This window comes from Rhinichthys klamathensis, unplaced genomic scaffold (assembly GCF_029890125.1).
Source record: "Rhinichthys klamathensis goyatoka isolate OS25496 unplaced genomic scaffold, OSU_Roscu_1.1 h1tg000011l_1, whole genome shotgun sequence".
Lineage (NCBI taxonomy): Eukaryota > Metazoa > Chordata > Actinopteri > Cypriniformes > Leuciscidae > Rhinichthys > Rhinichthys klamathensis.
In genome coordinates this window covers 3694419-3722202 of record NW_026606564.1, presented here as the reverse complement: position 1 = coordinate 3722202, position 27784 = coordinate 3694419, and the positions used below count along the sequence as shown (strand labels likewise).

Below are 27784 nucleotides of genomic sequence, written 5' to 3'. Positions count from 1 at the left end.
GAACGGAAATGAACCAGAAAGATAAATCATAATACCCGAGTCATGTGGTGTAGAAAGACTTTTCACATACTTTTATTTCCACAGTTCTCCTCTAACATTTTTGACATTATTTAAGAACAGACTGTTATACACAGATACTGAAGCAGGTCAAGGGAGGGGAGGTGAACAGAACAGAACCCAATACAAAATGGTCTACTCAAAGCACAACGAAATGTATGTGTATAAAATAACGTGGGAGCGTCGCCCGCCACCGACTCGATTTCTTGTTATTCTTTCGTCTTTTAAATAGATTAATAAAAATACAATCTTTTCATGGACTGTGAGGAAACTGCGAAAAATTAGAGGGATCTAAAGGCGTGATGATGGTTGGGCAGTTTTTCACAGAGGGCAAACGTGCCACGAGTTCTTTATTTTCTTCTTCTAAAACGAGTGGCCAGGGAAGAAAAAAAATTCAAATAAATGGCACACGGCAACTACCACTGGCTACTTTTCACCATATATTTGAATACTCCACATGATCAACAACAGTACACATTGAGAGAAAAGAAAAGAAAGCTCTCCGCGAGCGCAGAGCGTGAAGAACGCCTTCCGGATTTCAGCTGGTCTTCTCCGTGCTGTAGTGCTTCGAGGTTTGGGAACCTGTCGGGTTAAGTGGAGTGGGGTTTTTTTCCCCCCCAATTCGCCGAAAAAAACAGAGAAAAAAAACAGGAAATGAACGTAAATAAAGTGACAACATCATGTAACGGTCGTAAGAGGAAACAAAGAGCAGCTTCTAGTGAAAATGGTAGCCCATGGCAAGAGACGCGTATGGGGGTCGGTCAGCTGGGATTTTTTTCGGAGTTGTGAGCGAACCTCCTCGATTGGTTAAAAACCTGGTATGAATCAAAGACAACAGTCTCAGCACCGAGTTCCATTCCTTGTACTCCCGCCTCATGAAAATAGCTCACACACAAAGCTTCACTTATAAATATTTCAACTACAGACGACATTTTGCACTTTAACGCGAGCCCGCCCTCCGCCGATGACGATTCCGGAGCCGAGCGCTCCTCTGAGAGGTTCGACACCCGTCACTCAAACGGCGGGAACAAAGGGAGACGTCGAGTTGCCTTCTAAATGTCCTGGGATTGGGAATGTCGGTGCGCCATTTCTTTCTTTCCTCTCGTTTCTTTTGATTTGAGATAGTGTTACTTGACGAGACCTGGTAAGGTTTGACAACCGCGGCAGGGTGTTGCCCCCTCCCCCCCACGAACCCTCCCCCACCCCACCCCCCTCCAGCAGCGGGTCGGGGCGAGGTGCAGCACATCTGCGGTAGCCTCTCGCCCAGACTTAAGCATTTCCTTGACTTGGATGATGGAGTCATGCACAGAATGCCCTGGGGGCTGCGGCCCAGCCCTGGATACTAGCGCTGGAGCTCGTCCCTGTCATCTGTTGGCAGGGAAGTAGTTGGGGTCCAGGTAGTTGTAGCCTGCGCTCTGCGGTAAGCAGTAGTCTCTGTCCACGAAGGTTTCGGCCGGGCAGACTGGCTCCAGTCTGTGCGTGGGCTTGTGGGTCTCGGTTTTGAACAAACTGAAGGGGGCGAACAGAAAGGTGTGTGGTTAGGACAAGACTGTTGTGCCAATGTTCAAGTTAAAACTGTGGAAGTTTTGCGCACAAACTAAAATAATTGTGCCCAATTCATCCGCCTAAAATTCATCCGCCTTTGATTCGGCAATGGAAGCTTAAAATGGGAGAGATTTTCTTGTGTCAAGAAAATATTTGAAACCAAGTCATTAAACAGATGAATTACCAGAACTCAATGGAGTCTTTCTTTCTTAACTCTTTCCCTGCCAGCGTTTTTGAAAAAAGTTTTTGGATCATTTTCTGAACATGCATACTATCAAAAGAAAGAACAGAGCCTCTGCTTTTCAGCAAAAAACCTGTTTTCTTCTAGATTCATGCTTTTTTTAAAATGTAAATAAGTTTCATGAAAAAAAGCTAAATTTTGCGCAAAAAGCTGAGAAAAATCGCGTTTTTGTCAAAGACTACATCCAGAATGATGATCAAATCATAGATGATAGATCTAGTCCATCAACACCCCTAAAGCTTCACAGTCTTATGTCTTATAGCTTGTCCTGGGTCGACATTTCATTCAGTGACATTAGGCAGTTTTGATTTATATGCCGTTTAATGTTGATGATCATGTTATTTTACATATGCATCTGCTTACATATAATATCGCTTCTTCACATGTCTTCTGATCTGGAGATTCAGTACTCTTTCAGCCTAATGGCGCACCCTACCATATAACAGTGAATAAAATGGAAAGCCGGAAAATTCCATCATTGGCGGGGAAAGAGTTAAATGTTTCGATATCAGTACACAATTTTCAACACTCTGGTTCCAGAAGTAAAAACTTCATTCATTTTCTACATAGGATAATTGATTTTTAACAAAAACGTATAAACCTTTAAAAGACGACCAACTGTGAGTTCCGAGGTAAAATAAAATTCATTACATTTATATAGCGCTTTTCTGTCTACTCAAAGCGCTTTATATGGAAGGGGAAATCTCCTCAACAACCACCAATGTGCAGCATCCACCTGGATGATGCGACGGCAGCCATATTACACCAGACCGCCCACCACACACCAGCTTACTGGTGGAGAGGAGACAGTGATGACGCCAATAGTTATATATGATTTATATATATATTTGATTGGGAGGCCATGATGGACAATGGACAAATTTGGCCAGGATGCCGGGGTTAAATACCCTACTCTTTTTCCGTAGGACATCCTGGGATTTTTAATGACCACAGAGAGTCAGGACCTCGGTTTAAAATCTCATCCAAAGGACTGTGCTTTTTGACAGTATAGTGTCCCCGTCACTACACTGGGGCGTTAGGACCCACACAGACCACAGGGTGAGCGCCCCCTGCTGGCCTCACTAACACCTCTTCCAGCAGCAACCTGGTTCTCCCAAAAGGTCTCCCATGTAGGTACTAACCAGGCTCAACCCTGCTTAGCTTCAGTGGGCAACTAGAAAATGGTATATGCTGTTGCTGAAGCCATCCACTTGGAACTTATTTTTAAACTAATTGTGTTAGAAAAACTACATTATCCATGAAGCTGTACAGAATATTCCACCAATAAAGACTTGCGGCGAGCAAAAAAAAAAAAAAAAAAAAAACCGAGATCGTAAAGGATTCGGTCTCACTATGCTGTCAAAATACTTATTTCTATATATATATACACACACATTCCAATAAACTTGTCAGTTGCAACGCTTCATGGGATTGTAATTTTTCCCTCAATAAAGCACTGTCTTGTACCTTTGTCTTTTTATCTGATTTTCAAATACTTTTTTGCTTTGTTGTGAATGTGAATGTGGTCGGTTTGTTTCATAGCTTATAACACTTTGAATGGAAAAAAATACTTCTGGAACCAATGCCGGTAAAAAATAGTGAGCGGGCACTAATGCTAAAGGACACAAAAATTCATAATCAGACTTGAAAATGAATTATTAATAATTCTGTTTATAGAAAAAGCATATGCAGGCCAAAACGACTATTTACATGCTCATCAAATTCTGTTTAAGGTCTATATTTGGGTTGCAGCCCTATTTACAGCCACAGCCACAGAGTCAACATATCTCTGAGAATGTGTTTTCCTAGTACACTACTGCTGAACAATCAGTTAGCTATCACATTGTGGCTTTGTACATCTAAATCCAACCCCACTGTGAGGTGCCTAAAGATCCCCAGCTCCATGTGTGTTTAGTGAGGCTGTGACTCACCAGTCGGAGCAGGTGCTGCAGAAGTCCACGGCGTTGTCCTGCGGGCAGTCCTGACAGTGCCACCGTGCACCCTGGATGGGCTCCATGCCACACATGTCACACTGAGCGAGAATTACAAGCAAATGTGAAAAAACCAAAAGCGCTGAACATGACAAACAGTCACATTGTGTTGTTCTACAGTTGTCGAAGAGCCATAAAAGGCCTTGTTCTTCATGGCTCAGAGAGATGGTATTTATAGTTCACTCAAAAAAGACATTTCCTTAATCATTTACTCATGTCGTTTCCAAACCTGTACGACTTTCTTTCTCCTGTGGAACACGAGACAAGATATTTTGTCCAACGTTTCAGTAATCTTTTGTTTTCCACACACACACGGAAATAAAGTCATTCAGGTTTGTAACGACGACACGAGGGTGAAGTAAATTTCCCTTCCAACAGAAATCAGTGAGAAGACAGACTGGTAAATGCGTACCTTATAGCCGACGTGCTGCATGAGAGCGCTCTCGGCCTGGATCTCCTGTAGTTTCTGTTTCTTGAGTTTCTTCAGCTCCATCAGCTCCTTGTACTCCGGCAGGTGCCTGAGCTCCACTGGCACCCCGTCCTCGTCCTGAAACATCACAGCAGGGTCAGAACGGCACAACACTCTCCGCCACATCAGCTGTCGTCGCTATTAAAGCTGCAGTCGGCAAGTCTGGCAGATTGAGTGGATTTAGGCAAAATTTTGAATGTTTACAACTCTCATGCCCCTCCCCCACTATCAAACGGATACCCTCCCACCGAGTTCGTGCTCGTCAGTGCGTGTGCACCAGGTTATCTGTGAACGCGCCCGTCTCATCAGCATCCATCAACACCATGGAGTATTTGGAGGTGTGCTGTCCTGGCTAATCTACCGATAGATTGCAATTGCTAACGTCATTTATACTCTAAATGAGCTTACTTGATTTTCCGCCATCACTCTTCGTTACTTGCGCGAACTTCAGGCGTGTGCATGTAATTTTAACGTGCGCGAGGGGTGGCGTGTGCCCGATCTGTGATTGACAGTCAGATCTCACACCCCCCTGCGCTGATTGGACCCGATGATCCGGGAGCGGTGGATTTTGGTGGAGTTAGAAGCTCGGGTTTTTTTCAAAAACCACTTTATTTCTGTTGTTCTGTCGGATTATAGTGTCGATTTCACTGAATATGATAAAAAAAATGTTGCCGACGGCAGCTTTAAAAAGGCCTATTCAGACAGTGTCTGAATTTTTTGCACAAAATCAAATCTCTACCCAACCCAAAACCTCTTCCCAACGAGTCTGGAATGTAATACTGGGTAACACTTTACTTCGATGGTCCACTTTAGACATTCTACTAACTATAAGTAACTTTGCAACTACATGTCAACTAACTCTCATTAGAGTATTAGTAGGGTTAGTAGAATAAGTTGATATGCAGTTGCAAAGATGCTTCTAGTCAGTAGAATGTCTGTTCAGGAGCATCAAAATAAAGTGTTAGCAGATATTAAGCAGACAACCTTAGTTTGACATGTATTCCTGTGATCAAAGCTGAATTTTCAGCATCATTACTCCAGTCTTCAGTGTCACATGATCCTTTAGAAATCATTCTATTTTGCTGATTTGATGCTTAAGAAAAAATTCTTATTATTGTCAATGTTGAAAACTATTGTGCTGCTTGGGGCCCGATAACTGCAGATATGATTACTCTCTGTATGATCACCACAGTATACTGTACAAATCAACATTGCAGTGTGATAAGGACAATTTAGATTATTGAAAGGAAAATCTTCATTCCAGATCTTTCCCTGGCTTGTGATGTCATGATTCGTAGTAAGTCTACATTTGGTGCATGTAAGGTTCACTGATGCTTGGCAACACTCGACTGGTTATGTTCTCTGCAGGGTCCGCTGACCAGTGTCGAGTAAAGGTTACATATCAGAGACAGAGAAAATGTCAAGCCACTGCAGTCAGTTCACAGTCACTCAACACACAGTTCAGCCGGGGAGACGCAAACATCGAGTCGTCTCTAATGATTTTGGCAGCGGTGCTTCTCAAAAGGCAGCACATCATTATCAAATGATCAAACATCAAGCAAATCCCGACTGTGGAAATGCCAGTTTGCAGTCTTTAATGGATTTCCTGTTTGAGAAAGGCCATCAAATGTTTGCCAGAGGGGAAGAAAGGAAGTCACAATGATGAAACAAATGGCTTGAAACATGGCTTTCAAAAGAAGCAAAAAAACATTTGTTCCATCCATCGATTTCTGGTATTTGTTCTTCCGTTCTCAGCTTCTAAATCAATTTGCTTGCATATGATTAATAAAACGCTGGCTTTCACTTGTTAAATCGCACATGATTAGTGACATGATCAATAGCAGCCCACGCTGAAGAGCTGGGAGCTCTCAGGTTTAGTTGGAGTTGAACTGGGACTGACCGAATCATCCGCGCTGTTATCCTGGAGGCTGTTGAAGAAGTGAGAACGCTCGTCCTCATCATCCATGTAGACGGGGGGCTCGTATGAGGTGAGGAACGTTGAGGGCCTGTACAGGTGTTTATTGAGGTGGTGCTGTCGCTTACTGGAGGCCTGCAATTACAGACAACATGCCCTGACATTAAACATGCACTAATTAAGCATTTTAAATGTTAAACTAGTGCTGGACAACGATTAATCGCATCCAAAATAAAAGTTTGTATAATATATGTGTGTACAGTGTATGATTATTTTGTATATATAAATAATACACACACATGCATGTATATATTTAAGAAAAATTTGTTATTTATATATCAAATATTTATATAATATAAATGATATATAAATATATATATATATACATGCAAATATTTCTCATTAATAAATTAATATTTTGTATGTCATCCTTTGGCCTTGATAACAGCTTGCATTTTTGTTGGCATTGTTTTTATGTTCAGTACTTTTTTCACAGTCTCTGTTGTTATTGACTTCCAAATAGTTTCTAGTTGTTCCCATTGACTTGCTTTTGATGAAACTTTTGTGCGATCTATCTTTGAATTCACTAAATCCAAAATGTATTCAATTAGGATTCAAGTCCGGACTTTGACTTGGCCAACTGTGACTAAAGAGCTTACACATACTGGACTGGTGGATTAACAATTACAGAAACATTAAAAATATATACACTACCGTTCAAAAGTTTGGGGTCAGTGAGAATTTTATTTTTATTTTTTGGAGGAAAGAAATCAATACTTTTATTTATCAAGGACAGTAAAGACATTTATAATGTTACAAAAGATTCTATTTCAAACAAATGCTGTTCTTTTGAACTTCCTATTCATCAAAGAATCCAAAAAAAAAAAAAAAAAAAAAAAACTGTACAACTGACAGACCAACAACTGTTTCAACATTGATAATAATAATAAATGTTTCTTGAGCATCAAATCCTCATATTATACTGATTTGTGAAGGATCATTTGACACTGAAGACACTGACACTGGTGATGCTGAAAATTCAGCTTTGATCACAGGAATAAATTACACTTTACTATATATTCACACAGAAAACAGCTGATTTACACTGGAATAATATTTAATACTATAACTGATTTTTGTTGTATTTTTAATCAAATAAGCGCAGCCATGGTTAGCAGAAGAGAATTCTTTTTAAAGTATTTAAAATCGTACCGACCCCAAACTTTTGAACGGTAGTGTATATTTTGGTAATCACCAATACTGTTAGTTTAGCTGTGGCACAAACCTTACATTGGTTGGTGGTCTAATGAATGTGTTGATCATTGCATGCATGTATGTGTATACATGTGTATATATATATATATATATATATATATATATATATATATATATATACACACTGAACAAAATGATAAACGCAACACTTTTGTTTTTGCCCCCATTTTTCATGAGCTGAACTCAAAGATCTAAGACTTTTCTATGTACACAAAAGGCCTATTTCTCTCAAATATTGTTCAGAAATCTGTCTAAATCTGTGTTAGTGAGCACTTCTCCTTTGCCGAGATAATCCATCCACCTCACAGGTGTGGCATATCAAGATGCTGATTGCATGATTATTGCACAGGTGTGCCTTAGGCTGGCCACAATAAAAGGCCACACTAAGGCCCTGTCCACACGGACACGGGTATTTTTATAACTGTGACTTTTTACGCGGTTCGGCCGTTCGTCCACACGAAAACGCACTGAAACCGAACATTTTCGAAAACCCCTGCCAGGGTGAGGATTTTCAGAAACGCCGGTTACAGTGTTGTCGTGTAGACAGTGAAACCTGGGTTTTTGCCTTGCGAGAAAGTGTGCGCCGTTATCCGCTGTGTTTGACGTCAGATTTGCGCTTCTGATTGGCCAACGTGGCTTTGCGGTTAAGGTTTATATCGCCGCCTGCTGGCGTGGCATGCTCTTGACCGCGTGTTTTTGCGTTTTCATGTAGACGGAGACCGAGCATGTGTGGACGGGATTTTTTTTTAAACGCTGTAGGAAAAACTCTGGTTATAAAAATACCCGTGTCCGTGTGGACAAGGCCTAAAATGTGACCCCCCCCAATACAGTAAAACTGCACATTTTTATTGTGGCCAGCCTAAGGCACACCTGTGCAATAATCATGCTGTCTAATCAGCATCTTGATATGCCACACCTGTGAAGTGGATGGATTATCTCGGGCAAAGGAGAAGTGCTCACTAACACAGATTTAGACAGATTTCTGAACAATATTTCAGAGAATTACCCGTAGGTATTTTGTGTACATGGAAAATGGGGGCAAAAACAAAAGTGTTGCATTTATAATTTTGTTCAGTGTGTGTATATATACATACATATATATATATATATATCGCGTTGGTGAGCAGAAGAGACAACTTTTAAAAGCATCACTGATATAGGTTACACAGTATACTTTTTTTTTTTTTTAAGAAATGAATGCTTCTGTTCTGCAATGATGCATTAAATTGATCAAAAGTGACAGTAAATACATTTTTAATGTCACCAAAAAAAATATATTTCAAATAAATGCTGCTCTTTTAAACTTTCTATTGATAAAATAATTCTGAAAACAAAAATGCATACATTGATAATTATAAGACCAATTTACCTTTTTGCTGTACAAGCACACATTGGGTGTTCTGCCTGGTACTGGAATACCAGCTTTTGTCAGTTTTATGAAATATTTCTGTACCCTGCTAGCAACCTGTGAAGAAGAGGAACAAAGATTTGATAAACAAAAAGAGCTTGCCCTGAATTCCCTGGTTAAGCTTTCCGACCATGGCTTTTTGATGTTCAGACTCTTGTAAGATTAGTAAAAAGACAACTGGATATCTGCAGGATTTTTTTAAAATCAAATTTAAAGCTTTTAAGACCTTTTTTAAAGACCAGCACAATTAAAATGAATACAGAATGAGCGGGGTAGGGCAATGTCAATGGTAACATTAAACCATAAAATGACTGTAAAAACATGATTTAAAGTTCAAATTTTACAAAAAGTTTTATAAAATGTCAAGCCACACATTTTAGCCTTTAAACCATGATTTAAGAAAAGGGATGAGTAAATAGAATATTTGTATTATATCAATTTCAAATACATCATATCTTACTATCTTAACGGTTTAGATTTTTAGAATGGACATTAGCTTCTTGTCGATCCCCCGGTTCACATTTACAACTCTTGTGTTTATGCGGCGCAAAAATATGGGTCGATTTTCGCTTTGGTCTGAACAAAAACAGCAGACAGGCTGATTAAAAATGCAAATTCATTCTCTGCCAGTGGCGCTTATGGAATGGCAGAAATACAATGTTCATAGCCTTGTTCAATCATCACATTAAGCCATATCACGATTCCTGTCCCCAAATTCAAGACGTCTTGAAACTATAATTAAGACTTTTCTCATGCCAATTAAGGTATTTAAGACTTTTTATGGAGCTGTAAGGAACTGAGAACTGGATGACTGCTTTACTGAGCAGTGAAAAGGCGACTAGAGACTTGAATGGCCATCAAAGCCAAGAGAAGATCATCTTCAGAGAGCATGGCGTTGTAGAGCAGGGCCTGAAGACGAACCTGTTTGGCGGTCCTGTTGCCAAGTTCATCTGCGATCTTCTGCCAGCGTTTAGACTCGACCTCCTCTGGTGGGAACTTCAACAGCAGCTGCTCCAACTTTTTCTACAAGATTCACATACGAGATGTGGTACAGCTCAAGAGCTACACAAAACTGTTCAGTAAAATGTGCACTCTAGTATACAACAATTAGCTTCAGTCCACTAATTTGAATGGACGAGTAGCTTTCTAAGAGTGCTACAACTCTTGGGACATTAAACTCATCTCTGTTGTTTGTTCATAAAAGTTCACGTCCACTAAGAGCTCTTGGGTAGTTTCGTACCTGCTCCTCAACGGTCCACAGCTGGTTGAAGGTGTCAGGTTTGTTCTGGTTGCACAGCCTCCCTCTGATAAACTGTACGATACACAATCAGTCAAAATTGGGAAATTGATTTTGAATGATATTTTAAAAAGATTTAAAGCCATTCCTATTGAGAGTTTAGAGGTTGATAATCAATGGTATATGCTTTTGCTTAAGCCATCTGTTCACATTATTATTTTTAAAATAATAGTGTTTTACAGCTACATTTGTGGTGAAAACTACATTACCCTTTCTATACAAAAATTACACCAATTAGAGTATCGCAGTGACCAAAAGAGCCTTCAGCTCCTCCCACGAAGCACGGCAAATGATGTAATCTAGTAGGTCTCCCTAAGCTTTCAAAACACTTGTATGTTTGTAGATATATGCATTTTGAAATAAACTTAATCTTAAAGGGATAGTTCACCCAAAATTAGGTTCTTTCTTCTGCTGAACACAAACATTCTTCAAAATATCTTTTTTTGTAATCAAACAGTTTATGGTTCCAATTCTATGGAAATCAATGGCTACCGTCAACTGTCTGATTGCCAACATTCCTTAAAAATATTTTTTTTTGTGTTCAACAGAAGAAAAGAAACTCATTACAGGTTTGGAACAACTAGAGGGTGAAAAAATGACAAAAATTTGGGGTGACCTATCCCTTTTAAATGAATAGTTTTATATTTCTTCATCATTTTTATTCAATTACATAATTTGCAATGCTTCATTGTATTGCAGTTCTTACCCGTACTAATGTACTCAGTCTTTGTATTGCCTTTTTTCCTTCAAATCAAAACTGATACACTCTATTGGCTTTTGGATTGGATAATGAGATCTACTAAGACCAGAAGCAGACCAGGAAAAAGAAAAACCATTGAGACACTGATTTTTACAGTCATTTGTCTTCAGCACGCTTGTAGCGCATTCCATGTTGAAACGTTAAAGCAGAATGAATATGGATGGAGATATTGTGCTCTCAGGGAAGATGTTGTGTATGCAGAACACATCCGAGTTCATGCCCTAAGGCCTAAGCACATATATAACAAGAAACAATGTCAAGTTAAATGTTAGGTCTTGATCTTATTATGTATCAGACGCAGCGGTGTGTGATGAAACATGGTGAAATCGTAGGTCATGGGGAACAAATGAGCAAAGCTTAAAAGAGAATCTGTAATCCCATGTTCTCCTCTACAAAACACAACATGCAGGTTCATGGAGTCAAGATGGCTGTAAATGACGGCAGAATACAAACGACGGTAAGTGCGAAGACTTTATCTGAGATTACCTGAGTTCTGCTACTGGACATGCTGTGTTCTGGGCCGTCGCTTGACGGCAGGGAGGAGGAGTAGACGGATGAGGAGTCTCCCTCCTTCTTGGAATCCACAGGACTTTTTGGTCGAGCAGGCAACCCCACTACAGAAAGACAATGGGCATTTTAACTTTGGCATGATTCCCTTTCCATTGAACTGACAAACACTTCACTATGATGAGAAGGCCCACTAATGATAAAGAACGATAAAGAAAATCTTTTAAAAATCTAGTGCATCAAGTGTACTCTTCGGTTACGAGTTGGAATCATATGATACTTTTTTTTTTTTTTTACACTTCCCTTGATAAATGTCAAATCATCTGTTACCTCGACACACAATCTTGAGGGTATACAGGAGCTCTAGGACATTATATGCTGTTTTACAGGGAGTTTTTTTTTTATTGCATGTTTCCATTTGTTGTTCGCAACAGAGGACTTTTGTGCAGGGAAAAATGTTTTTCAAATAGTAATCGAATAAAAAAAAATTAAAGCAGTTTTGTTAAAATATTTTTGCATCACCCTGACATTTACAAAAATATCACAATGAACTTTAATAAACAATATCACCCCACAAAAATATCAATATGAACTTTAATATTTAACATTAATTATGTCATTGTAGTGATGAATTAGGGCTCCACTGCTCTAATTGCTCTAATTTTGTAGGGCTGCACAATTTGGCCCAAAATAATAGCGATTCTATTTCTATATCAATATGACTATAAAATAATGTTTTTTTATTTTTTTTATTATTATTACTAAACAAAATATTATTAATAAACATTATTATTGTGATATTTCACTGTTAAAAAAATTAAATAAATACAATAAAAAGAGTATTTAAGAATTGTTTTTTACATGTTACAGTATAATGACAATCGTTTCACAATAAAATATATATTTTTTATATTTTTACTATAAATTACATAATTAAAATATTACATTTTCTTAATTTCTTCATTTTTAAATCCAACTTTTGTGTTGGCAATTGTACTGGATCATTCCATATTGCGATTTCATTTTATTTTATTTTGATTTATCGTGCAGCCCTTTACGAATTGCATTTTTAATGTATTTTTGGGCACACTAAGGCAGTGGTTCCCAACCTTTTTTTTTCCTGAGACCCCCTTTTTCCCCAAGAAAATATTTTAGGGCCCCCCTTCACATTTAATGATATTATCGCTCTTGTAAGCTTGCAGCAAGGATGACAAAATATACTGCACAAATAATAGCCTATAATATTGCAAAAACATCAGTAGGCCCTTTGTAATCTAAAAACGTAAGCCTGGGAGAAGCCTATAAATTGGCCCTATTTGAAATGCAAAAATATTTACACTGGTGTGTAGGTAAAAAAAAGAAGAAGAAAGAATTAGGCTATTACTAAATGACTGTTGTCTGGGGCCTCAATACTTGCATGTTATTTGTGAGGGTTTATCAATGTGAGGCTTTATTTTTTACGCTTTTGGCGCTATAGCGAGCGATAATAAACTTGCGTTTATTAACAGAATAATGAGTCTTTCGGAAGAACATTGTAGCCGGAACTACATCTCTCTGTGTACGTCTATGACGAGTCACGCAGGTACTGCGCTACTCCGCAGCGGCAGCGATCCGAACCAGTGTAAAATAGTCCCAATGTAAACACTTATTATAGGTGTACCATAGTGGTTCAGGGTAAGACAAAAACACGGATTGGAAAATGGATTCATGATGAACTCGCTCATTATATACATTTTGTACATTTTGAACAGAAAAAAGTTAAGGACTTTAATATAATGCTCATTGCTCAAACCTTTCAAAATATGACGCGACCCCCACAGAGCTCGCTGAGGCCCCCTTGTGGCAACCGATGCACTAAGGTCTTCTATCTACATCCTACTCATTGGACCAGGCCTCCATAAAAACACACCTTTGTCAAAGATTAACTGCAACTGCCGTGTTTTGCGCTTCTTGTCACAGAACTCCCTTTCAAAGTCGCCACGGCCTGAGGTGTATTGGTCCCACGCAATGTCCGGGAGCTGGACCACTCTCTGGGGGCGAGGCAACCCCATCTCCACCTGTAACAAAAGCAAAAGATCAAAAGCATTACATTCGCAAACCAGAATACATCACTAAGTATAACAGCCATTTCAGACAACAGCAATGGAGGAAACTTCTGTACCTGTTTCTGTAGCTGGTCCACAAAGGCGATGGGGTCTGACAGGGCTTCCTTCTGATGCCGTGCCAGCGTCTCTAGGTCCAGGATGGCTTGGTTTCGCTGGGCCTCCAGTACGCTGATGGTCTGGAGCAACCTCTGATAACTAACATGTAGGACAGAGGAGATGCCTTGTACATTATTAACAGCTGATGCTATGCATCTAACCATCAAACTTTCAGCAGTTCATTCATTCATTATTTAATTTTAGTACAGCACAACCACAAGCTTTACATAAGAAAGCCTCCGTAAACGGTTCCCATAGAAATATATACTCTATAAATAGAAATATTTCCTGTTCGTCACGGGGTGGGTGGGTGATGAGTGACAGCTTCATGCAGGAACCGGGCTTTGTGCTTCCACTAGTTGTTCATAATGGAAAGCTCATTTTTAATTGTTTAACACTCTTAGGGAAAGATTTTTCAAATTCAAATAGCGATGGTCAAACGCAGGAGGTAAAAGTGCATTTCCCCCCCCTAGAAATAAACATAAAAGCGTTGAAAAATTAAACCGATCATTTACAACAAAGAATAATGAAACACTTAAATTAAATAACAATACAAAAACACTAGAATGGGCAACAGGATTGCAGATTCTTTGCTAACATTGATGTACGATTATAGTTGTTGGAAATAGAGGCATGACAAGCCAACAATCGCTATTCTTCTCTACTAGATTCTTCTCTACTAGATTCATGTTACATAAAAGTTGCCTGCGGTTCAAACAAAAAAGAAAAAAACATAGGATTTTGTGCCTCCAAAATATGATTTGGGATTCAGAAGCTCACGTTCGAAAGAGCTTTTCTAGATTCATCCTGCAAGTTATGAAGATGACGTTGCCTGAGCGCTACAGAGCTTTGACCTTTTCCCTGCGCGCCCTCAGGAAACATAGGATCCACAAATAGGAACACGAAAAAAAGGTAGAGAAAAAAAAAAAAAAGCGAATTAGACAAAGATGCTCCTCTGAGCAGGAGATTCTGCCTACTGCTTACAAGTAATCTTACTCAGAAGCTCAACAGACCTTGTATAAATCAATCTAGCCTAACATGGCATGAATGAAAACCAATTGATGAAAGCTAATTATTTAATCTCAAAAAGAATTCATTTAAAAGGACATGCTCCATTTGATTTGCCTTACTTGAGGGCAGCCGTCTAGTTTTTCTAATATTTTCGTGCTGTCTCGCAGGAGCTGTTAACAGCCTCTCGATTTCAGATGCACAATGAAGATGGGCATGTAGCGCTGCAGGTTGGGGAAAGCAGCCAAGGATGGCAATGAGCCCAAACCTGACATATGGCTGGCATTTCACTGCCACCTATGGGTTAATCATCTGAAAGGCAGGCTAGATCACTAATAACAGACAAAAACTAAACAAATATATAGTGATATGGGCTTCGTACTGGGCCATTTTAACCTGTACTTGAATACCACACACTTGGGATTCAGTACTAAAACAGCTCTTGATAAACTTAGAGAGAAACATCTCTCCAGCTCAGTAGCTTTTAATGTGAGGCAGACAGAAGTTTATTGTGTGGCACCTTACTTGTTAGTGGTGCTTGTTAAGGCGATCATCGCTATCCCTTCTTCTCATACTTTGGTTTAAATCAAACCCCTAACACTTCCACATCAATGGAGACCTCAAATCTGCAGCTACTTGAGGAGTGCTACTTTTTAATAACAAAAATGATCCATCACTGAACTTACTTAAGCTGGGCTATGACGCTTTTTTCTTCTAGAAACAAACTTTGTTGCATTATTTTCCTGTTATCACTGTAAAGCTGCTTCGAAACAAATCTGTATTGTAAAAAGCGCTATATAAAGAAAGGTGACTTGACTATCAGACGACCATTTTCGCCTGGTACTGTTTCACCATAGCGACTATCAAAACACTCTAGCAACGTCCTAGGAACCAAACCAGCCATCCTTTAAAAAAAAAAAACACTTAACATTTTAGCAACAGCCTGGTAACAAGAATTTCCTGGCATTGTGGTTGCCAGTTTTTGCACAGACAAGCAACAACCCTCATTTGGTTCTTCAAAAAAGTGCAAATCTGCATAAATATATCTAAAGTTTGAATTTATGTCAAGCACACAATAAATCCTAATTAAACAGGAGGAGAAAATCTGTCCCAGACAAGAAATGAGAACGATTCAATGTAACAATTCAGACAGGCTTCATAAACTGACGTGGCACCAGTCTCTTTTCATTTCTATTGACCGACAAGCTAATCCAGCTGGCTGCTCCTGATCCCTGTACTCACACTGTGAGACGGGCACATGCTGAATGAGTACGACCCAGGACAACCTGTTCACCAGCAGCAGGCTTCCCCTCGCTTAATGCCTACCACTGTCCTGGAGATTACAGCAGCTGTCGCTCATTTTCTCCTAGCACAGTTGACTATTACGCTACAGAAAACACATATGCAGAGTTAAGCTGGAAAACACAAAGATGCGTATCTGGGTCAACATTCCTGTCTTCAAATTACAAAGCACAAACACTTTGAAAACTAAAAAGACAAAAAGACAAGAGCAGGATAGACAAATCAAAACTTGAACTGCTTGGCTTTGACAATCACACAAGTTAAAGCACGGCAGCATGCTAAATCTTTTCAAAGCTACAAAACACACTGAATCTGGAAACTAAAGTATTTGGACCTGAAGAGTACTAGTGGTACCACCAATATGCCGCTAAAGATACCAGAACTTTATTATGCATCAGCTAGGGTTTTCTGATTGGCTCTAGACCTTTGCTATTTGGTTTCTCATTGGCTAAAGTCAAAAGAGCAACATATTCTGTTTTTAGAAATGGCTCAGGTCCGTCCTTAAATCTAAAGGTGAGGTCACATTTGCCACTTTTCTGCGATTTTTCAACGGCAAAATCCAGTAATTTCAATATAAAATTCATGTGTTTGGAAAATTTGAGTCAGGGTGAAAGATTTCCCCATGGAGATGCAATGGGTTCAAATTGGTCATGCGGATTCACCATGATAACCAACAGAAAGCTGCTTGGTTTGAAAATGACTTGTGATTGAGCTTTGCTTTATACACTGCTACACTATTGACAATAGATAATAGCCTTTTTTGCACACAAAATGTAGCAAAGATTTCACTAATGTGACCACACCTCAAGCCTACGGTATTTTTTCTATCTGTCAGTTGACTGAAAAGTACTCTGCTCCACAAGCTGCGTGATTCATGTCAGTTGCAAAAAATATGTAGTTTTAATCCTTCAGATTTAAAAAGTTGAATACTCGGGGTTTGTTCAAATCAGGAACAGTATGATGAACGGTAACAATGGTGCTTGCCATAGAAAATGCCACAAATGGATGAAAACAAAAGGGCATAGCGAAGACAAAGCACATCTTTGTTGACCACAATTATGAAAGCAATGACGACTTCAGACAGGATAGCATAAACCTGAACATACTCTTTGTTGTGTTTGAGAGCCAAGTGATCAGACTCAAAATAGTAGACATCTGGATCCTCCTCTTCCTCCTCCTCATCTTCCTCAGCCTGAGCGGCCAGCAGCTCTTTGGTGGATCTCGACACTCTACTATCCAACACTCCGACCTCTCCACTGACGCCTGCTTTCTCTGAGAGTTCACTGTCTGCCTCGCTAGAAAGCCCCAGTGCATCATGGGGAGGCTCTTTATGGCTGGTGTCCTCCGAGAAAAGAGGAACCTGCGTGGCCTCCTCCTTCAGCGAACCATTGTCTATGTGCGGGGAAGTGGGTTTGGGGGAGCTGGCTTTGAGCCCACTACCAAAGGCAGCGCGGCGCGGTGAAGTCCTCAGGGTGTATCTGTGTTCTTGAGGCTCCGTGAAGGAGGGGGGCTCCGTGGGCAGCTGGGGGGCAGCCAGCATCGCCATTTCTCCTGAGATATTCGAGCAGTTGTCAGAAGGGTCCTGTGGCTCAGCCTGAAAGCCACCATTGGTGCTCTCCTCTCTCGCGAGCTCATCCTGAGCCTGCCCGGCGTCCCCCACGACGTCCACCTCTACCTCCATCTCGGGTTCCCGGGACAGCACGGCCTCGGCAGCTTCCTCAGCCGTGCAGTTCCTCTCACTGTCAATCCGAGGACTGTCAGACTCATTGGCTTGCTTGGGATGAGGGGATCTACAAGGCACAATAGGGTCAGGGGATGAGGGCGCAGCCTGGTTGCCGTTTAACAGTGAAGGACTGTTGTTGAGCGTGGCAGGGGAGGCACAGGGCACCGCGGGTAAGGCTGCAACTTCTGAGTCCTCCTTATAGAGTTCGGCGAGACCATTGGTGGCCTTGACGTTCTCACCAGCCTGTGGGGGAAGGATGATCTTCTCCACCAGGCTGTCCTCTTTCTGCTCTGCCTCTTTGTCGAGGCTGAGCTGAAGGGCCGTGGACGCGTTCGATTTGGCGCCCTCGTCATTTTCCTTCAGTGCAGCGGGATCAGGGCTCTCCGGTTTGAGAGAAGGTTCCTCCTCCACCCCCTGCGATTCACCTGAGCGAGGGCAGCGTTTGGCCCTCTTCAGGGCGGGGGAGGCTTCCGGCCCACCCCCGGCCCTCGGACGCTCGCAGTAGTCCGATTTGTCCGACTCGTCCTTCTCGGAGCTTGGCAAGCCCCGTTTTCCGTAGGAGGGCAAGGGCTCACCCTCCGCCTTGCTCTCGGCTACCTTTCCGACCTGTGCTCCGGGCTGCTGGTGCTGTTGACAGTCCTGCTTCTTCTTGGGTGAGCGGGCTCTGGGCACAGGAGGCGGAGAGCTCTCTTCCGGCTGGGCGATGCTGCGGTTCCTGAGGGTTCGACCACAAAAGTTCTCATCCAATCCATTTATCCCCACTGATGATCTTGTGACGCGCGAAGAGCGGGACGCGGCCATACTATGGTGGGTGCCTACTGTCTCCTCATCGTGGTGCTCTCTCCTCAGCAGCAGAATGTGGGCACCTGAGGGACACAACCAGAGAATACTTACAGACCATTCAGATTCACAGTTAGAGACTATTGAGACTAATCTTAGTAAAAAAAAAAAAAAAAAAAGTCAAGATTTCCCATTGCCCTGCAAATGATACATTTTATTCTTAAGACATTTGTGTCAGAGCTTAACAAAAAGAGAAAGTATTTACAGCAATTTACAACCATTTACTGTGTTTTTAAGCAAAAAAGTGAAAGTGTCCCAGCTATAAATATAATATAATTATGACCACTATGAATTCATAAACACATTTTTGCTGAACAGTGACACACAGTGATCTGTTTGTAATTTTCAACTCATTCTATTAGCACAAATCATTCTTGCCATTTCAGTAAAAGCTTGCTTTTGTTAGCCAGCTAGATAACTTAATTTCAGTGTCATATTTAAAAAACATTAATATGATTTATCAAAACAATAAACATATGATGGACTAAAGAGCCAAATATGGAAAAATGAAGTAAAAAACATTTTAGCAGCAGTTTAAAGATATGAGCTAAACGGTTTGCTGGATGTTCCTCCACAGTGGATCGATGGATTGAGATGGAGCAGGAAGAGCATAACTGATGTGCCAAGACTTAAGACTTGTGAAGAGTACATTCATGGAATATCTGGAATGTTTCTAAGAAAAAGTTCCACTGGAAAAGGAGACAGACATCTTTATTTATAGCTTTATGCTAGTGAAAAATAATATTAGCTAGATCTCTGAAGGAAATGTGAGAGATGTTTGCCACCACAAGGTCAAGGTGCTGCTATGTAATTCTTTACTGGTTCAAGTCAAAAAGATCCCGTCCATGTCTCAAATCCCTATTTTACTGCAACTCTAATGTTTTTTTTTTTATTTGCTTGCGTGAAAAACCTAATACAACCTCAAAACACTGCACAACAAGACCTTTCTCAAAATATAGACAATTTTATCGGTTCCCATTTGCCACTTAGGCCTAAATCTACAACATTTTAAAAAAACATTAAATATTAGGCCTAGATCATTTTAGCACAGAATCAACTTTGCATTGCTGCCCGTGATCGCATCAAGGATCAGACAAACCCACCTGGGTAAATCGGCATACAAAAATTCAATAAAAAGTCAAAACAAAGTTTACATCCTTGTATCCAAATATACTTGGTTTGATTGTAAAGACAAGAGGCTACTTATTAAATGGGCAAAATAAATCATGGAATCACATAAAAACATAACAGGCCTTACAACAACATGCAGTAACGTGATATGAACATTTTACATTACAATCATATTCCATACACGAGTCGAGATAAGATCAAAATAAAATATATGCTTTCTGAAATTCTGTATCAGCTTTCTATTAAAACGAAGTTGCACAAAGGTTCAGTTAAAATGTGGGAACTATCTGAAAAGTGTGAGAGACACATTTTAAATAGGCTCCCTTAAAAATATTTTACACTTTATAAAAAACTGTTCAAGGTACATATGGCATATAATTTAAAAGCATAACAATTGAACGTCTAAACAATTTCAAAATTAGAATTAAAATGTTGTTGCAGCCATAAAGAGTTATGGGCCATTCACACAAAGCGTTTTTCTATTCCACTGCGCTACTTTTACATATTTTTTCTATGTAAACCCGCTAGACGGACGTGTTTGACCGTAACACTTGCGTTGCGTCTAATTATCCTTATAAGCGACTAGCCAGCAGAGGATTCTGCTTGGTCTTCAAGCCGTCCTCAAAGGGCTAGCTATGTTTGCAAATCAATAATTGTACAAAAAAGATGATTAACTTTCAATGGCCTCTCATTTTCAGGTAAGCATAGGTCTATGCAAAATATGGGACAAACTGCAGGACAGTACTTAGGGGTATGTGCAATAGTAATAGTGATGATGACGCATTAGCAAACATCACTAAAGTTGTTTTTGAGGGGAATTTTGTTGTTAATGTGTGCAATTTCAAAGGAACATCTTTATCGCAAGTTCTTACTCTCACAGTCTTTGGGTTTGGTAAAACAGAGTCAAACATACACCAAAGGCAGAATAACAACCTACGGGTTGGCTATGATCTACTGTTATCTAATATTCTATAAATATGTTTGATATTCAGAGGTTATCTGAGAGTTTCCCACAAGCTATCAATCTACTTATCACACATGTGCTGGCTAGGCTTCCCTGGTGCATTACTAAAGCTGCAGATGTGAAGGGGGATGGTCTGTATTTGAGCTGCCTCTTATGTGAGCTATAAAAGTGCTTTCCAACAATGGCCACTACAACACAAACCTTGGGTCTTCAAAGACTGATCATGGGTGGTATCTCAAATTAAGCAGCCAGTGCTCCACAGAAACCTTTTACCAGGGTCAAAAATTAACTTTCATAAAGCACCAAAATATAAGTTGCACAAATTTGCAAATTGCACATTTACACATTCAAACATTGATCAATGCACATCATGTTTTTTCATGACACGCAAAAACAAACCTCATTGGTTTTCGAGCATCAAGCAAGCATGTTTGAGCTTCTGTTTACCATATTTAAAATGCTCTACGTATGTGCATTGATCAATTTTTATGTATGAATAAATGCTTAAAGATGCATTGCGCAAGTCTCTGAGTTTTTGCAGAACTATGCCCCCTCTGGCGACAAGCGAAACTGCAACCAGAGGTGTGCACGCTCATGGACCACACGCATGCTTGCATGAGCTGTTCATAACCAAAGGAGCATCAGCCGCACAAATCATTTGTTTACAGTCATAATGTCTTCAGAGGTCATAAAGTTATAAATCTGCAAGTCATTTTAAATATATGAAAGGAAAGGCATTTGAGTAAATTACACACTATCTAATTAAAACGGGGTTAGTAGAAAACTTCGGTTTTTGTTTCCATCTATCTCCATGTTGAACAGTTTTATGTGTTTACTGTATCCACTTATGATTGTATTATTATGGAAACACGTTCATGAGCCGTTTTATCAAGAAAAAAGCCAACTGAGGATCCCGTTTGAGCCCTAGAGCAGACCGGAGATCTCTCCATTTGTTGAAAGCCTTCCCGATGTTGACTCTCGTCTTATTCCGACGCCTGTCTGACTCCAATTTGGCCCTTTTGGTGGCACTAGACAAAAGATTTCTTTTCTTTGTCTTACGTGGGGTTTGGAATGAACTATAAGCCGGTCTCTTTGAATCCATCTTCTACTTTTGTCGAAAGTTGACTAAAGTTTTGTCGCTCGAGTTGTCTTCGCTGATACGGAGAATGGCGGCGCCGGCGAATATACACAAACCTGCCAGACATAGCCAGTTGAGCGTGAACGCGCATGACGTCACGCCCAGTCTCAAATTCCGTCCCGAATCCCTCTTATTTATTTTACTGTACAGGATTATAGAGGCAATCGCAGTGATCAGAGAAGGGCTCATTCAGCACATGAGGCAATTGTTTAGGCATGTATGGGTTAGAAAAACGGGTATTTTTAACATGAAATGTTGCGCAATGTACCTTTAAATTAAATCTGTTCATCATTTTTCAATCCATTTATGAACTTGACGTGCTAAAGTTTTGGTGGAATGGACTTTAAATGGAGGGACAGAAATCTCATTTAAAATATCTTCAAAGATGATAAAATATGCTTCAAATAAACAAAAGTCTTAGGTGTCGAATGACATGAGTGTGAATTACTGATGACAATTTATTCAATGTTATTCAAAAGAACATTTACTGGTAAATTCTCTCAATTCACTCCCCATTGGCACATTTGGCAGGTGTGGCAAAAAGTACATTTTGGACCCCGGGTATGACTAATGAAGCAGTCAGTCTGAAGACCAGCGCTTACAGAACATGATACATTGATATGGGATAATGGGACCGGTGAACTCCACAAAATCTGCAATGTAGCAGCAAAAACAGCATATTTCAGCTGGGGACTGAAGGGAGACTGAAGACTGAAGCACTGTCCTCGTCTGAATTACTCAATAATTAGTGTAATACCAAAGTCAAAAATAAGCTGGAACTGTGTGACAAATTAGATTACACTGTATCAAATTCCTCAGTTGCCTCCATTATGCTAAGGCCATGCAAGAGGATACATCTAGTACATATGCAGGAGGGAAAGGGCATCATTTTAGCCTGTCCTTGAAGTAGAAAACACTGTTTTTGTTAAAACAGTGACGCTAACTTTGAAAAATTCTCACTCAGAAATCGCCAGTGAATTTTTAATATAATTACACAGAAAAGTAACATTGCAATTTTGAAGTAGAAAGACAGAAAAGTCATTTTCTTGTAAAGCAAACTCCAATAATCTTTCTTTTATTTACAACTTAAATCATTTTTACAATGCACATATCCATCAGTCCGCACAATCGCTGCCGTGTACCATTAGTGTGATCTGATGAGAAGCTTTGAATAAGATTTTGCACTGCTGACATTGGTTTTGCTTGAGAAACGAGAAGCACCTGAGGAGAGTCTTACACGCAGCCCTTATTCACACTCCACTGAAGCCTCCTGGTGAGTGTCTAATGTGATTTGACCATGCATATAAAAGACGAGACGGAAAACAGACAGATGGGGTGTTGTCAGGCCTGAATACTAAAAGCACTAAAATGGTTATAAAACATCATTTTCCATCACTACCCATGTCAGTTTAACTACTACTTTTCCTCTCCATATAGAAAGACTATAAAAGACCTGTTTTTCCACACAGCAAATCCAGACCTGTGGTTTAAGCTGGCACAAACACACACAGGCTGAGCGAGGGATTAGTTACAAAGGAATCCGCTTTGTATACTTTTCCCAGTTTTCCTATCTATTACAATTAATTCACATGAAAATAATCAGAAAAAACAGATTTTTTTTGGAAGAACGTCGTTCACAGTCACTACGATCGTAAAACGAGAGGGAAAAGCTCTTGCTCACGGACTAATGTCATCATCACACACGCTAACAACCCTTCTGACATGACTCGTCTGTGCATAATGAGGTTATCTGGGAACTCAAATATGAGTAAGTGGAGGTTAAGCTCTGGCTGATCCTCCTGATATGCCCAATAAAGGAGTAAAAAACCATAAATAACAGAGTATGATGAGTAATGTGAAAGAGCACACTCAAAGCATTTCATTGTGTGAGTGAACATTAGAAAATTCACTAGGATTGACTTATTAAAGCAGTGGTTCTCAACCAGGCGGACTTCCAAGTGGGTCACAGAATGACTTCAAATTATAAGGATTCAATAAATTCATTTCAATTGCTAAGCACACACAAATCACGATGTAAATTGAATTCATGTTTCTCTTTTTCCTCTCTTATTCCAATAAACATTGTTAAAAACATCCAAATTTAAAATCTCTAAACTTCTGGAATCACAACATGAATTGTGGTTAATTATTTTTCATACATTTACACTCCCAGTATGTTAATACTGTACATAGTTATTAAAAGCTTAGTCTATTGGCTGAGATATTTCTGTTGTCGTTTAGAGCGCTGCAGGGATGATGTATATTTGTAGGCCAAAACTTAGCATTAAAACACTTCTGGTTCTGTCGTGCTGAAGTCAATGGGATTTTTGGTTAAATGCCTGAAATAAGGTCTGTGGTCAATACAAGCTCAAGATAGTCTCACGGTTTATTCTACAACATAAAATACATCGGTAATACCCCTTTGTAGGGTTGTCACGGAACCAGTAAAATTTGTTCTCTGTACCAATTTCGGTACTAAAGCAAAAACTGAGCTATTTTACTATTTTAATTAACTATTCATTTACTTGTATTGAAAAAAGTGGATGGGACTTGTCAGGGACATTATTAAAAGCCATCAAAGATCATCATGATGAACAAAATGTGTAAGAATCAACAACTTTTGTTGGTCAGACAGCTTATTTTCTGCAAAAATTAAACGGAAAATTCCTTTGGGGATTTTGTCGAGGGAACCAGGACGATGCTAACCTCCAGGTCGACCTACAAAAATACGTCATCGCTGCAGAAATCTACATGGGGGGCCTTTGAATATTGTGTTGGGCAATGGGGCGTCTTCAAGTTAGAGGTTAGAACCACTGTATTAAAGGGATAGTTCAAGGATATTTCAGTTGCATGTACGTGTTCACACCGGACACGTTAACGATGTCACGACGGTTCTGCCGCCAAAACTGGCAAATGCCATTTCACTCTTGACCCATTGCAATGCGCCAGGTTTAAAAAAGTGGAAGTGCAATTAGTTGCTACATCTGAAGACAAGATTTCAGTAAAAAAAAAAAAAAAAAAAAAGAGTCGTATGGTTCTTTGTGAAGTATAGCCTAAGTCACTGGTCACTCACTATATGCTTGTGTGTTTGGAACATGAGGACGACTAAATAATTAATCCAGTCCCTTTAAACAGCACTTTCAGACTAAACTTATACATCTTTTCTGAATAAAATCAGCTAATAAATGTAAAATGTTCACAAATGGAGATGTCAGTTCTGGCTTTGCTCAGTTTTAACAGAGTCTCTGGATTTACAGGCAGCATTAGTTAACACTAAAGACACACTGGAGACATCACTCAGACCCCAGGAGCCCATCTGTGCAGCGGCTCTTATTGTTCTTATAACAGCCAATGAAGATGCTTCATGTCATCAGCATTGTCCAGATACAAAACTGAACAGTTAAAAGTAGAAAGAGTAGGTCACACATTATGTATTCATCGTCATATTGTTCCAAACCAGTTGTTCATCTATTTAGTAGGACACCATCAAAGTTTGACTTGTGCACTAATTCTAAATCTTCCTGATTTTGACTTAAATTTAAGTCTGGATTTAATGGCTCTACCTGTTCGTTTACAACAGCACATCATTGACTTCAATGCTGGAACTGCACTGGGAATGCTCCATTTTTGAATATGAACTTGAACGAGACCAATGACCGCTGACCCAAACCTGCCAAGTGTGAACACACCTTTAAACTTCAGTCTGTTCATCATTTTTTCGAGCTTTCCTGTCTCTGCTACAAAAGATTATTTACAAAATTTACATTTTGTGTTTTGCTGAATAACAACATACAGGTTTGGACTTAAATGAGGGCAAGTAAACAATGACAGGATTTTTTTTTTTTTTTTTTTTTTGGATGAACTTTTTCTTTATTTTAATATTAGAAGCAAGTCAGCACATTAGCTAATATTGTACTGTTCTCAGTAAAAGACACAGGCATGTTTGATGCCTCGATATGAGAAACTGTATATGGAAATACATTGCAATTCAATTTACGAATAATTCAAAATATGCATTTTTAGGGCTACAACAACTAAGAAAATCATCAACAACAACAACAAAAAATTCAACATTGGGCACGATGTGAAATAATCTTGGGAAGAATTATTTCAATTTTGTTTTATTTTATTACAATTATCCGATTAATTGAAGAAATAAATCGACAGATTATAATTGAGACATGCTTTTGATACTATATTTAAACCAAACATTATTCCCCGTTATTATTAAATGTATTTTAAGTCATATTAAAGGCTCAGGTCTGTTTGTAAGTTTCCACAAGTAGCACTCAATTAACCACCCAAAAATATCGGATTATTCGATTAATCGTCAAAAAAACGACCAATTCTCAAAATAATCGTTAGTGACTGACAGCCCAATGTTAAAATTAACATTTATTTAGATGAATAAGTCCTGTAGAAGTCTTACTCATTCTTTACTTCATGTTAACTTGATTAAGTTGGCTAATGAAACCTTAATAGTGTTACCACAGACACAACTATCTCGGTCACTGGCAGGTGACAACCGAAACTCAAAGGAGCTGGGACGTCCCAGAGGAGTGAGAGGAGCGCCAACTGCCCTAAGAGTCACTCAGATTGTTTTATAGACATTAATATACGCGGTTGTCATTCTGCTCGCGCTCTGCGCCGCACGCGTCGAGAATTCATAACTTCCTGGATAATCTTTCAGCTCGCGCGCTTGGCGAAGAACTTTAAATTGACACGTGCTCGCCAATGAACTCTCACAAAACAGCCCAGCTCAGTCCAAAAATATGACAAAGCGGAGAAAAGCGCTCGGTGCAACTCAGCATGTTTTCCAAATTGCTCGTCGCAGTGGTTTCAGAGAACCCAGTTTGGCTCAGTGATTGAAAAAAATGATAAACCCTCATTTAAAACCTGTTCTCAGAATGAGATGATTTCCTCAGAAACGGGGTTGCCTAATACACTAACAAACAAACAGCGACTTAAGCACTATTGCATATTATTAACTTACCGTTGTTTATCTAGAAACACTATCTCTTGCAATAGCTTTTACCGGGCCTCTCCGGCAACACAGACCGCATCTGCGGCTCGGCATGATGTGCAGCCCGGCTGCGCCTCCCAAAAGCACCCGTGCAACTTTCTTCAGCTCTGCTGATTCCTGATTTCTCAACTATTAAATTAGTCTTTAATGCAACACGTTTGCTTCATGCACTCACTAAAATATTTCATAAAAACATGTTTATAGACATAACTAACCGCTTAACCTAACAAAACAAATGTGTCCGCAGGGTTTTAGTAGCTCACGTGCTAACGACTGCTTTCACAGGAAGCGCGATTGCACTTTCATTTTGCGCCATACACAATAAAACACACTTGTCGCGTAAACGGGCATGCAACCATGAGAAACAAACAATTCGACGACAAACAAACAAATCTTTTCCCCCTCACAACTCGGCCACTAATTAGCATTTTGGCTAAGAGCGCTAATAAAGATGATAGAGGCTCACTTTAGCATGCTAATGCTAACGAATTTGGCGCACCCTTTTTAACGCACATTCAGAACACTTGTTAACGCACGGATGGTGTGTTTTCCCCGTGTAAAATAAACGCAACTAGCTGAGCAGGTGATTAAATGACTTTTGGAAATGAAAGGCCTAAATGCTGAAGCTAACAGGCTAGCGTGTAACAGTGGCAGCGTGCAGATACACAACTGATAAGCCGCAACAACTTTGCCCATCAAAATCCGCTCGAACTGCTACAATTGGAGCGGCTTCTGCACCGGACTCTGCTTTAACTTCGAGATAAACTCAGGGAATTGAACTTGAGTGACGGATAATTCAATGTAAAAGGGTTTATGAAGCTACAGAATTACACTTACCTCACTTCCGCAAATCGTTTGCTGCACATTCGGCAGCCGCCATGTTTTTTTTCTCTCTCGGTGCTGCTGTGAATGTGAATCCCACAATCCCGCTCTCACTGCGATACTGTACAGGACAGCAGCCGCGGCCCACACGCTTGCTGCTTTCATAA

At 39.8% G+C, this 27784-nt stretch overlaps 1 protein-coding gene across 1 annotated transcript; it reads right to left on the bottom strand.

The window, feature by feature from the left end:
• Nucleotides 1-48: 48 nt before the first annotated feature.
• Nucleotides 49-27784, bottom strand: zzz3 (zinc finger, ZZ-type containing 3). Its single transcript, XM_056264181.1, has 12 exons — nt 27633-27784; nt 17083-18565; nt 13627-13765; nt 13375-13522; nt 11445-11572; nt 10142-10213; nt 9823-9924; nt 8863-8958; nt 6204-6353; nt 4247-4381; nt 3775-3875; nt 49-1566 (listed from the first exon to the last, which is right to left on the bottom strand). The coding sequence occupies exons 2-12, from the start codon at nt 18498-18500 to the stop codon at nt 1422-1424; spliced, it is 2634 nt and encodes an 877-aa protein (XP_056120156.1). The 5' UTR covers nt 18501-18565; nt 27633-27784; the 3' UTR covers nt 49-1421.